We start from the raw sequence: 13,075 nt of genomic DNA on the forward strand, positions 1-13,075 counted from the left end.
TTTAAATCTGACAGTTACTGTTCTGCTATTGATCCATTTGAAAGATGGTGCTTGTGGGCCAACATGGAGAGTCTGTGACATTAGAGACGTAAGAGAAAAGGTAGTATACTTTCAGCTACAAAAAAAAAAAAGATTTGACGGAATTGTGTCTAAAAACCACAGTTTTGGCAGCTTTTATAGGTAATGGGAAGCGAGCTCCTGATGAAACTCTAATGTAAATGAAGAGGGCTTTTTGAGAAAAAACTGATGGGTAGTAACTGTGAAACAACATAATAACATTTCTTGAAGAATTAAAAAAAGACCAAAAAAACCCCAAAAGAATAACCAAGTAAAAGGTTTTTGCATCCCTGGAGATTTGAGAATCTCCTGGCAGACATGGGTTTTGGGTTTCTGTATTGCTATTGCGAAATGTCTTTCATGCAAACTAATTATTTAAGTAAATGACTTTGATTGCTGTAAGCTCTTAGTTTCAGATTGAATAATTCCGCTGAGAGGTTGATAAGCTTTACCCCACTTAGAATCACAGTGCTCCTATATCCCAGTCACTTGGGGTCATCAAGGGTCATATGGCATCCCGAGTATGTTTTGTAACAAACCTACAACCTAGTTAATGGTGCTTAAACTGGTATTGGGTCAAACTAAGTGCTAATGGAGATCTTTGTTCTGAAGATGCCATTCTCTAAACTGTAGTCTATGGGTTCTGGTAGAATGATAAAGCTTTCAGATGATAGCTTGCTCCCAGTATCTACCCACATGTTTTCTGGCCTTTCCTACAAGTCCTCGCCATTCACCACAGCCTGGCACTAAAGACCTGCCTTTGTTACAACCACTATACTCAAGCTTGTGCTAATTTGTCAAGCTGATTGAATTTAACCGCTATTCAATCATTTATAGCATTACTGAAATAAAGTAAATACCGTATAGGGAAGACTATACTCTACTGCAGAAGTAAATGCTCTGCAGGCATAAGCGAGAAAACATGCAGAGGTTAACTACTGACATGGCTGTAGGCAGATTGCCTACTCAGTTGTGAGCTGTCCTTACTCATTTGTAGAGGTTTCCTTGAAACTTCCTAAATATGCCAAAATAGCTACCTTTCCCAGGAGACATGTCTGTGAATAACTGCTTAGCCAGTGAAGAAACCTTATCAAGACTACATGCTTCTCCTTATTCATGGAGCTGAAAATAGCCTTGTATTACCAGAAAAGCTGATAGAAATCAAATATATATTTGGTCTTATTGAACATTTGTACAGAAGATTTGCACAGGAGATCAGAAAGGTTTAGAACCTCCTCTTTTGGGTGACAGCTACTATAAAAGTATTTCAGCAATAGCTGGGCACACTGTAATACAGCATATTCTGTACATAGCTTTCCATGGAAATTAGTCAAATTTCAATACAGAACTCTTCATTGAATAATCCTGACAATAAGGCAATGCAGAAAGTTGTTTGAAAGAAGAAGTGAGCATTAAAGGCTGCTGAATAAGGCAAATAATATGGACATTAAGCTAGAAAACTGTACTTTGCATAATTTTTGCAATGACACCTCCCTCTCACAGATGGGCAGGCTCCTAAAGACTAGAAAGATGCTTTCTGTCTGGTGTTTCCTTTCTATTCCTGTTGCTTAGCTGGTCTTTTAAATGGTGTCCTCTTCTGCAGGGGTTATCTATGACATCCCTCAATTTTTTACATATTGTGCCCTGAGGTTCGATGACGGTTTTGTTGATGTCAAGTGATTTTAGACTTTGTGCCATGGTTGGATGTAGTTGCCAGCAGTATTTTCCTGAGAGGCATGACTGATTTCAAAGCCTTTTAGTGTTTGAAGACAAGCAACTAAATTCTCCATCTTCTCAGTCACATCCCTTTGTATCACAAGCAAGAATCTTCTGCTTAGTTTCAGTGTAACTTGGTGTTTGAACTGAGGGAGGAAAGCAGTCCAGTCTGAGCCACGGTGTTCTCGTCATGTCTGGTCACTGTGAAATGTGGCTGAACAGAAGACTGAAAAGTTAATTAGATATTTGTCTGATAATTGATAATGGTATATGTTTTAGGAAGGCGAATGTCAAGCCAACCGAGTGGTGCTCTGCGAAGCACTAGCCACACCTGAGCATCGAGGGCCACGTTCACGTGGTGAGTGTGGGAGAATCACCGTCTACACACTACCAAACGTTGTACCTGGAAAAGCAAAGGATTGATGAATTGCTTTCCGGAGTCCTAGTCCAGTGAGACAACACAACCTCGGTGTTTTCTTTGACATGGTGTAATGTTATGTAATGACACCACTGAATTAATTTGTGGAAGACAGGAAAGAGCAAGGAGCACGACGTACTTTGAGGATTTAGTGGTCAGCCGGTATAGGAGATGTATAACTGCAGAGCAAAAATCACGACAAAAGGCTTGTTCCATAAAGTAACGCTTGCAGGGCAGAGAAGGGAGGAGTCTGTTGTTAATGATTGCAACTGGGAGACCTCATTCTGCATTGCCTGCACTCTGAATGAGTAACAGTGGCCATGAGGAATTTCAAGGGCTTGTTCTGCTGGTCTGAAGCAGTTGTTAGCTTTGCACATTTCCTCCTACATTAATGTTGGATTAAATATCTCATTATGTACACGCTAGGAGTTGTTTGGGTGTTTCAATTTGACAAATGAATCTTTGTGTAGTTTCCTCTCAAACCCTGTTTTTTCCTGCAGTAAAAATGTCATTAGCCTTAAAACCCAGCATGTGGTCACATTCTTTGGAGGTTGTGAAGCTGCTGTTATAAATTAAGGCTGGGGCAATGGTTATGAGTTGTGGTTTGGGAAATTCAAATCGGACATTTGGGGAAAAATATCTACTAGGAGGGTAGTTTAATGCTGGAATGATGCCTAGAGAGCTCATGGAAGGTTTTCAAGTGTTGGCTAGGCAGAAGCGTGGTTGACCTGATCTACTGTTTGTGATACTGCTCTGCATGGGAAGCTGGGCTAGAGATCTCTGGGGGTCTCCTCCTTTGATGTTTCTATGAATCTGTGATGGCGCATGTACATTGACAAGGGAGTGATTTGGGTTTTTCATAGTCACAGAAATTCAGTTGTTATAAATGAAGTGGTAGCAGCCATGTGTTTGGAGAATGGTCTTCTGAAGGTGTAGCTCTTCTTTCTTTCCAGTCTAATCATTGTAGAGTCCTTAGTCCCACGGATGACTACTTGGAAAAGACCGTATGACAAGTGGTTAGTCTTCACCACCACCACCTTTGTGGCCAGGAGAAGGCCACGTGCCCACCCACTATAAATGGATGTAGTTTCACCGATTCCTCTGCAACAGTGCTACTTTACTCCAGTGAGGAATCTGAGCCAAACATATGGAGAGCTGGTCTGCAATGAGATAATGTGATTCGTACGCTCATGACTGGGGTCTGTGGGAATTTGTAACATAGCATATACTCTTCTTTTGGGACCCTTCTCATATGTTGATTTAGTACCAGTGCTACTTTGTGGTAAGGGAATATTTGGAACTGACATAGAACAATCTCAACGGTAGGGTTGCATCAAGGTAAGGAATTCAGTAGATGCTGTTATTGGGCTACAGAAGATACCACTTAGTTGCAAGTGCATATGCTTTGCTCTGATTGTTCTTACCAGTCACCTGATTATGAGACACTGAGCATCACAGAGCTGTTAGAAGATGGAAATAAGGTTAATCTGTAGACCACAGGTTTGATTTTGCCTTTTTCCCTCAATCTTCAAAATGTGCTTCCTGTGTATATAAAATTACTAAAATACATTTTACAGTGTTTAGTTTTATCCTTTTCTGCCATTTAAGTCCTTAAGTATGTTGCTTCGGTTCCTTTATGTTTTTTTGAAAGGCTGACTATATTCCATTCTGCATAGGGCATGTTATGCCCTTTTATGCTGAAACTGTGGAAATTTAAGATAATGCAGATCAAAACAATAGATCAAGCATGACTTCTCCTCTGGCCATTGGCAAGCGTGTGCACTCTAGTCCATGTTTGTTTGAAATAGCCAAGGTAAAGATATTGCCATCACTAAAATCTGTATCTTCCATATCTACTGAGAAACCTAGGGAATGCTGGATTTTTGCTGCTTGGTCCGGTTGCCGTGCTCATCTTCTGCTCTGTTAGTTTCCTCACAGTGGCATTGATAGTCAAAAGAGCTCTCCTTAGGCTCGATCAACTTGGATGTTTACTGTACTCATTTTCTCTTCCAGGATGATTCCAGCTGCTAGTAAATACATCTTCTTGACTGATCTGGTTGCAGGACGCGAGTACAACCTCTGTGTTCTTGCTGTTTATGATGACGGATTGACATCTTTGACCGCAACCAGAGTGATCGGATGCGTGCAGTTTACAACCCAGGAAGAATACAAACAGTGCCGATCCCTTCACGCGCAGTTTCTTGGAGGAACCATGATCATCATTATTGGGGGTATCATTGTGGCTTCAGTTCTTGTTTTCATCTTCATCCTCCTCATGAAATATAAAGTCTACAACAACCACCACAAAAATAAAACTACTAAAGTTAATAATGTCTGCTCTCAAACCAATGGAAGCCAAAGTGGCTCGATGGCTCGATCCACTTCTAAACTTGCAGAGAGGTGGGAAAGTTTGCACCAGGAATGCTCGGGCTCTTCCATCAAAGGAAAAACTGTTGTAGATTTGGATTGTGAAAAAGTGACTCCAACCAACACAACCTTTTTAACAACTGATCCGTTATCTTAATGGCCATTTGATGGAACAGGACACACCAAGGTGGTATTGCTTGAAACATTTTAATGTGAGTGGTTGTATTTTAAGCTTCACTACTATTGTCTATTTTTAAGATCAGATGGTTTAAAAAATATTTTCTTAATCTGTATACAGTTCTTGCATTCTTAACTATTTTGTTTCAATGTATTAAATATAAGTGTGTGATTTACAAGATTTTTTTACTGGTTCTTTTATAGCATACACCTCTGGTATCAAGGCAGCAGCATAGCTAAATTCTACTAGGTTTGACTTTGGTGAAATGCACTATTTTTTCATTTGGTTACCAACCAGCAGCAAAATTGTACTCTCAGGATCCTCAGACTTCCTTTCTCATGGCAGAGTCACTTAGCAGCTTAAACTACTCATCTCTTCAAGGAATGATTTGTTCTAAGTTACTAGTTTCTCAATACTGAGTTATTTTTGCCATAGGTATGTTGTATGTGTGCTGCTCACAAAAGAAGTAAAATTAGCAGAGGTTGCCCACAGGAGAAAAAAAAAATAATATATATACACTCTTAAAAAAAGGAGACAGAAAATTGAAGTACTTTAAGTACTTTAGCATATTCTCTCAATTTTTCAGTGGCACAGAAATACGAACTCATATTGTTTGCTTTGTAACAGCTGTTATCTGTTGAGACTGTGCCTTTGAGAAACCTCCTCTTGTTCTTGGTAGTCAGATTTACCTTTGTTTGGGCAGGAAGATGACCTGGTTTTGTCTTTTCTAAATTGTCACAAACCGATTGAAATTAGATGTGTTTCACTGTGCACGTTTTTGCTATGCTGAAAACCATGCCATAATCTCCCCCTCTGAAAGCATACTGGTGAAGATTTTTTTTTTTCTTTTTTGTTGGTAAAGTTGTTGATTGAGGACCCACAGATTAAAGCTTCTGTGTCCTGAGGCACATTGCACTATCTCACTGTGACACTGCATCTTCAGATGGCTTTTATATCAGTCTCTTATTTCTGTAATAATGCATGAAGTGTAATGTAAGTGGCTGATAGATGAATTATGTGAATGTGTCTGGTCAAGTAATTTTAATGCATCATATTGAATAATGAAATGTTCCTTTTGTTTCAAGGGATACTGTCAGATCAAGGTGGGCCCGAAGTTTAGGTTTTGAAATAACTTTTACAAAGCCTAAGAGGAGCCGGTGACCTCAACTAAACAAAATGTCCCCTCTGCCATCCTCATTGGTTGGTGTTTTTTTTTTTTTTTTGCGTTGTTTTGATATTTGGCTTTGAAAGCAAAACAAGAGAAAACACGAATACCTTTTATTTATTAAACCTCAAGAAATGGAATGTGAAAGCAATTGACAGGAGAGGCTTGCAAGCTGAGGGACTGGCTTGTGTCTTTTAAGGTGATTGTGTCACAACTTGGCAATTAACAGAAAGAGAAGTATTTTTCCTAAGATTGTCCCTTTAACAGACTCAAAATATTTCTCCTGTTTGGATATGAAAGAATGGACCAAGAAAAGTTACCTGGCAGACAGCCAAAGGCTGTTTAACTACACAGCAATTAAGTACTATATTTTAATAGAGTTAGTCTTGTAAACTGCCGAAGTACAAGGCATTTTTTGATGTTTCTGTGATGCACAGATTTGCTGAGGCCTATGTTCTGTTTTGATACTCAACCATAAATGGAGGAAAAAGTAATTTGAAGGGATTCTGTTATCAGGCATATTTGTGACAGTGAGGTAAGACTATGCAGCTACACTCATGTTAGTTTTCTTAAAAAAAAAAAAAAAGCTATATGTGCAACTGTGCAAATGGATGCTTCTTGTTATGGAGATGATGATGACTGTGTCCATGCTTTCCTGGATTTTCCTCTGGCTTCTGTCTGCCTTCCAGGGCTGCAGACTCATCACTGGCACTCCTAAGGTACAACCTCCTGAACTTGCCCATGGTCACTGATTTGAAATGCTCTTGTAATCCCCACCTCTTCCAGCGAGCAAATTTAACTCGTCTTTGGCCAGACACAAAATTCAATGCTGGAATTTGAACATGGTTTTCTTAATTACTGCAGCCTGATTGCTATGAGTATCATGAGTGGCTCAACCCACCTGTACATTAAATCTGTTTATTGGTAATATCCTGCCATTTTCTGTCAGTAGCAATTTCTGTTGTGCCCTTTTATTTGGTTCCTACTTGTTAAATATGAAAATGCTGCATGGCTGAGCAGCATCAGGTGGGGTTCAGGGACTGTAGCTGCAAATGGTCTATTTTGACACTTCATAGCATGTATGTACCTAACATGGGTATCACAGCAGCCAAGCCTACCCCTTTTGCTGGCCACAGGCAGAGACAGCATGTTAGTCTGTTCTGTAACTGCTGTTCTCTCTTGCTCCCAGGTTGTCCATTTTATCATTAGAAGAGCGTCAAACCAGTATGAGCTGTGCTAGCAGCATCCTTGCCTGCATGCAGTAGCAGGGGCATACTGGATTTAAGTATTACTCCCTTGGAAATGGAATTGGGGTTTGGTGTGTTTCTCCAGGTTGTTTTAAGAGGTTGAGGTTATTGGAGAATGACTCTGAACTCCTGATGTCTCTATAACAGAAGCATAAAAATGTGGAAATCAGCAGGAAGCTGCTTCTGAAGCAATTACTCCTTCAGAAAGATTATGGAGGGGAAAAAAATGGGGGGATGTCATAACCAGTGCTGTAAAGGATAACCTTAGGTGAGCAGGAGGCAACAGTGGAGCAGTAGTTGAAGGGGGGGAAAGGCTCAATAAAGGCCATGCTCCTCCTCACCTGCCCTCATTCCTGCTGCCTCCCCTCGCTGCTCTCGTTCGGAACGTTGGCCTCTCCAGGTGAACATGGCTGAAGTTGGGAGGAATGTCACTCTTCCACAGGAGACCACAGCCTGCCCCTCGCTCTGTGCCTCCGGACTGCCATCTCTCCCCTCTGCTCCATGAGGAGTCCGGAAGCTGTGGTGGTGGCACCGAGCTTGTCAGGGCAGCGGGGCAGGGGAAATGGTGGCTGTTGCCCGCCAGGCGCTGTGGTGGCAGAGGGCGGGTGGGAACGCCGCCTCAGCGCTCCGGTACTGGCACTGCTGAAGCTGCAACGCACATGCGCGTTCAGGCCAGTCGTGGCTGCCTGCTGCCCACGGGGGGATGGTTGTGGGGTACCACCAGGGCGGAGGAGCCCTGGGTTGGGGTGGCAGGGCTGCACTCTGGCCTCTGTAGGGGTGAAGAGAGGAAGATGGCTTGGGCTTGCCTCAGCCTGACCTGGTTGCCCCCTCAGAACCTCTCAGCACCCCAATGCACCTTTCTAATGTGCTCTAGAAGCCTCAGTTTGCCCCCTGGTCCCTGCAGCACCCCTCTCAGCCTCCTTGCACCCTCTCTTTGAGCCTCAGGAACTGGCCCTTGGCCCTCACTGCACACAAAAGTCCACCGTTGGCCTTCACTGGGGCCAGTGGAGGGCTCTCAGGCACACTCCAACTGCAGGACTCCTCCGTTTGCCCTCTAGCTGTCTTAGGATCGCTCTAGGCCTCTCAGGACCCCTCCTGAGGCCTTCATTGCCCCCCCCCCCCAGGCCCCTCTGTGGGACCTCTAGCACCTTAAGAAGCCCCACTGGAGTGGGGGCCTGGTCCCCTAGACTCTACAATACACCACTTCAGTCCCCTCGGCTCTCCTCCATAGGTCTTTGTTATGCCCCAGAGTCTTCTGTTGCTCGTCCAGCTGCCTTAGGAGGCCCCTGGTCTCCAGAGGACCACTTGTGAGGCATTCATGGTGATGGAGGCACTCTGCTTGTCCTCTAGTCCCCCTGCAGTTGCCCCCTTAGCACGTCTGGACTCTGCTTGGAAACCCTCCTGAGTCCATCATGGTGCAGGGCAGTGGCAAAGCAGCAACAGCAGATGCTGGGGCCTTGCTGGGATGCCTGGAGAGCCACAGGATGGCCGGAGCTGGGCACACCCTTCCTGTGCCCTACCCTCACTGCACGATGGAGGGGACTGCAGGCCCCTGTGGCACACCTCTGCTTCTCCTCTTGGGTCTCGGCTGAGCTGTGGGAGTGGGAGCGTGAGGAGGGTTGCTGCAGGGCCATGAGATGGGGCTGTGACCCGAGGCCTTCCCGGGGCCGTCGTTCAAAGCAGCATCCCCGCACCCCAGGGTGCTGTGTGTGGGGAAGGATTCTGGGACTCAAGCAAAGGAGAACTTCTGGAGGGCTGCTGGCAAGTGTGGGCATCAGGCAGCTCTCTGGGCAATCCTGATTCCTTCAGGGGCTGCCATTTCCCCTTTGCCCTCTGCCTCCCTAAAGAAAAGACTTCCCCAGGGGGTGAACAAACGCAGCTTCTTCTGGGGAAAGCCTTGCTGAGGGGTAAACTTGTAAAACAAGCCTGGGGCCAGGGCGTGCTGAGGGGCGAGCTGTCCTGCAGGCAGCAAGACAGGCTAGGGATGACACTGTCTGCTCAGCACGTGACACAGCTGAAGGATACCACGGGTTTGGGCTTGTTGTTCCAGCTTTATTAAAAATACACCCGCTTTCCCAAGGAAAACTGCACCTCTGCCTGGCTCAGCAGCACCCACAGCACAGTGCTCGCAGGCTGCATCCTGATATCCGCTGCACCCTTGGAGAGTTCAGGATGAGGGTGGTCTAAACTGCCAGGGAACAGATGGAGAGTTTGCTGTCTTTTTCCATGGGCTGAAAGACTGCAACCAAAAGAAACAGAGCCGAGATGATGCCCCATGTCTGCAGAGACCCCCAGGCATCCCCTCCAGACCATGCTCACTACTCACCCCTGCAGATTTCAGCCAGCTTCTCCCTGCTTTGGTCCCTCAGGGGCCGCGCAGCAAGCCCTAGGCACAGAGCACTGTCAGACCTCCCACTCCCCAGCATGCTCCCAGCAGCACAGCCCCAGCCCTGCTGCCTTGGCTGCACACTGTCCTCCCCCTTACCAGGGCTGAGCCCAGGGAAGACCAGTAGCCGAGGGGGGTGGGACTGTGCAAGGCGGCCACCAAGCCCACCTGCGTGGGCAGGGGTGGGAGAGGGAGGCCAAGGCCCTGCGCAGGGCAGCTGGGGCTCTGCCAAAAGAGGGACCCTGGGGGCTGTGGCTCACCGATGAACCTCACGGCCACCTCTCACAAGGTGGCCTGAGCATCCTCCAGGTACGGCAGGCTCTGGCTCAAGTATTCTTCAGCCCTGCTCCTGTCCTGCACCAGCTGGAGAGAGAGAGCACAAGGGTATGGGCATGTCACAGAGCCTCCCCAGTTGGCCAGAGCAGTCCCTCCTCCTGGCACCCCTCGTTCCCCGTCCCCCCCAGGCCATTCCCATCTCCCAGCCAGGAGCTCTGTGGGAGTAAGTTTGAGAAAGCGCCACAGGCAGAGGGGTCCAAGGGGTGCTGAGACCCCTCCATCCCACTGCAAGGCCCAGATGGGCCAGGGTCCCCAGGTCCTGGGGCTTGTCCTCACCAAGCACTCTCCAATCCTCCATGTCTGCTGTGTCTGCACCAGGTGTTGGAGCTCTTTCCACTTGAGGAGCTCTGCAGTGGTGATGAGGGCTTCCCCAGAGACCTGCAGAGCAGGGAGATGGCACCACAGCCTGGGGAAGGAGAGCTGGCATAAGAGTGAATCTTACACATTTAATGTTGTTGAGGGGGAGAGGCAGGGCTCGGCAGTGCGCTGAAAGGGAAGGGATGTCCTGGGGCCACGCCAGGGTGTCTGAACATGGGGCTCTGGGACACACCGGAAGGCAACAGGGAGGTCCTGAGGGGACATGAGGGCAAAGGGGGGCCTGGAGGCACCCCAAGAGCCCCCAGGTGCCCAGGGCTGAGCTGGCCCCATGCCCCCCCCACCAGGGGAAGCCCTGGCCCTCCCTGCCCAGGTGGTGGGTCACAGTGGGACCCCCCCCCCACTGCACTGCCTGTGAGCAGCACGGCTGTGGCCCCCAGCCTGCAGTGTCCAGCAGGACAGCGATGGGACAGGGCAGGAGTGCAGAGCTGGCAAGGAGCCCCTGAGCACAGCCCACATCTTTCCCTGGCAGCCCCGGTGAGGCTGAGGCGTTTCGCCGAAGCTTCCCCCTTGCCCATCCCTTCCCTCCATCCCGCAGGATGGCGCAGAGACCCCCCAGCCGCCCCAGGGTGGCCTGGGAGGAGGACGGGGCTCCCCAGGAGAGCAGTTCTCCACCAGAGCCCGACGAGCTGTGCATGGTCCAGCCGCTGCTGACTGGTGAGTGAGGTGCCCTGATGCTCTGGGCAGGGCTGGGGCCAGCGAGCGCACCCTGCTCGATGTCAGATTCACGTTTCCCTGGCATGCTGGCAGCGCAGGTCCCATGGGTGGTGGGCATGATGCTGCCTGAATGACTCGGGCAGCTGAGAGCTGGCCCCAGCACAGCCTCTCCCAAGGAGGGAGAGAGCAGAGGGGACCCAGCTCCTGCTCCGGGGCACGGGCAGATAGAGGCAGCTGGGCTGGCAGCAGGCAGTGATGCTGTGGGATGGGGACCTTTCCTGCCTATCTGCAAGCCAGTTCCTCAGCCCGGTGCACTGGAGCCTTTCCCCACCACACTGTGCTCCAGCATCACAGCCTGTCTGCCCTGCACTCTCCAGCCCTGACACGCATGGGAAGACTGCGCCAGGGGACCGGGCACGGGGCTGGATGGAGGGCAGAGCTCCTTCCTCTGCTCTCTCCTGCCGCCAGACTCAGAGATCTCTACAGCCCTCCCTACTCTCCTCCTTTATTAGGTATCAGCTGGTTACCCATGTACGAAGAAGAACAGGAAATCGTGGACGTCATCCAGGCCTTTGTCAGCAGCCCAGAAAAGGTAACCACGGCCATTTCGAACACGGCTGTGCTGGAGTCGGCTGACAGGGGCTTGACGTGCGGAAACAGACTCCACAATCGGTGAGATTGTAAAGTAGGTATGTTCATTCAGCGCTGGGCAGCACGGGGGGTAGTCCCACCAAAGTCGTGCGCGCCCGACTCGGCAGTTTGCTTCAAATTTATAGTCAAGTGTTACATATACATGGAGTTTCGCAATACGCCTATACATAGGCATGAGCTATCCCCGCTTCATATTAAAATTAGTTCCAAAAGTCACAAGGCCGGTCTTGGCTGGTTTTTGGGGTCCACTGCTGCTTCTTATCAGGGACTATCTCCTGCCCCAGCCAGCCTCAACAATGCAAACATTAAGCACCACTTCTCATCCCCTTGGGCCGTGTCTACCTCTACTGAAATTTCTTTAACTTCATTATAAGCTAGATAATTATTAAACAGTTCTTATCTACATCCATATATCTACTATATCTACTAAGGTTCCTTTGGCTCCCCATTTCAGGCTCTGCTGCCAGGCTGCTGGAGGTGTGCTGGCTGGGCAGAGCTGCTTCTCCCAGGCCTCCCACACAGCACTGCACCCCCAGTGCTCCAGTCCCGCTGGCTGTGTGTCCCCAACTCTCACGCTCCCTGTTTGTCTCTCTGTCCCCCGGCTGCCAGGAGGAGGGACAGAAGATGAAGTTCCTGAAGTCCATTTGCAACTTGTGCACAAGCATCAGGTACTATACCTTGTCACAGTGCCTGGATGTCTTCTGCCACAGATAGGAGCTGGCAGAGAATATCAAGGTGAGGGGACACCCGGCGGCTCTGGGAAAGGGGACAAGGCCCCCTGGCACCAGCACCCTCTGAGGACAGCCCTTGGGCAGGGCTTGGGTCTGGTGGCACTGGGTGCTGGCAGCTGCCAGGTCCCATCCTGGTTGTGCTCTGCAGGTGCTGCTGGAAGAGGAGCCCAGGGACCAGCTGTGCACGGCAGTGCAGCAGCAAGCCATACTTGCCATCGCCGAATTGAGGTACCTGCCTATCCCTCCTGGGGACCCCTGCCCCAGAGGTCTGTGTCCACCTGCACAAGGCCTCGAGGCACTGCTCCCACCATCAGTGTCCGACTGGCCCCTCTCTCTCTTTGCATCTCAGTGGAGATGGTGCTGGAGGGCAAAGAGAACATCTTCCTACACATCTGCTTCACGAGTGTCTTCCTGCTTCCTCCAGAAAAGGAAATGAGGAGCCTGGACACTTACCTCTATGTTCAGGTAAGGGCTGGGTGAGCTACAGGAGCCCCCAGTCCCTCTGAGCTGCTCCCTGGCCACCCCGTGCTGTGATATGACCAGAGATCCAAGGCAGGGCAGGGGCTCAGTTTTGCTTTCCCACCTTGTCCATTCGTGCCCTTCCCATGGGCCTGGCCACGTCCAATGCCACAGGCTGCTCTGCACACAGCAGACTGTCTGCCCCTGGGTCTCTCCTGGGCACCACAAGGCACCACGGGAGTCCTCCCTTGGCGCTGGGAGTTCAGACCAGTCTCCTGGGGGTGAGAAGGACAGCAGAATCACTGCCACAAATCTTTGTCCTCCTTGCAGAC

General features: G+C 48.8%; 1 protein-coding gene across 4 annotated transcripts in view; it reads left to right on the top strand.

Annotated features, from left to right (window-relative positions):
* LOC115337661 (leucine-rich repeat and fibronectin type III domain-containing protein 1-like protein) overlaps positions 1-6,123 on the top strand; it is a 75,093-nt gene extending 68,970 nt beyond the window's left edge. For 3 of the 4 annotated variants that reach the window (XM_030006017.2, XM_041121751.1, XM_030006018.2), the window contains one exon: positions 4,205-6,123. In XM_030006017.2, the coding sequence (XP_029861877.1) occupies positions 4,205-4,715 (511 nt within the window). In that variant the 3' untranslated portion in view covers positions 4,716-6,123. The remainder of the gene's footprint in view (positions 1-4,204) is intronic. The other variant, XR_003922209.1, reaches the window with a different exon arrangement.
* The last annotated feature ends 6,952 nt before the right edge of the window (positions 6,124-13,075 follow it).

This window comes from Aquila chrysaetos, unplaced genomic scaffold (genome assembly GCF_900496995.4).
Source record: "Aquila chrysaetos chrysaetos unplaced genomic scaffold, bAquChr1.4, whole genome shotgun sequence".
Lineage (NCBI taxonomy): Eukaryota > Metazoa > Chordata > Aves > Accipitriformes > Accipitridae > Aquila > Aquila chrysaetos.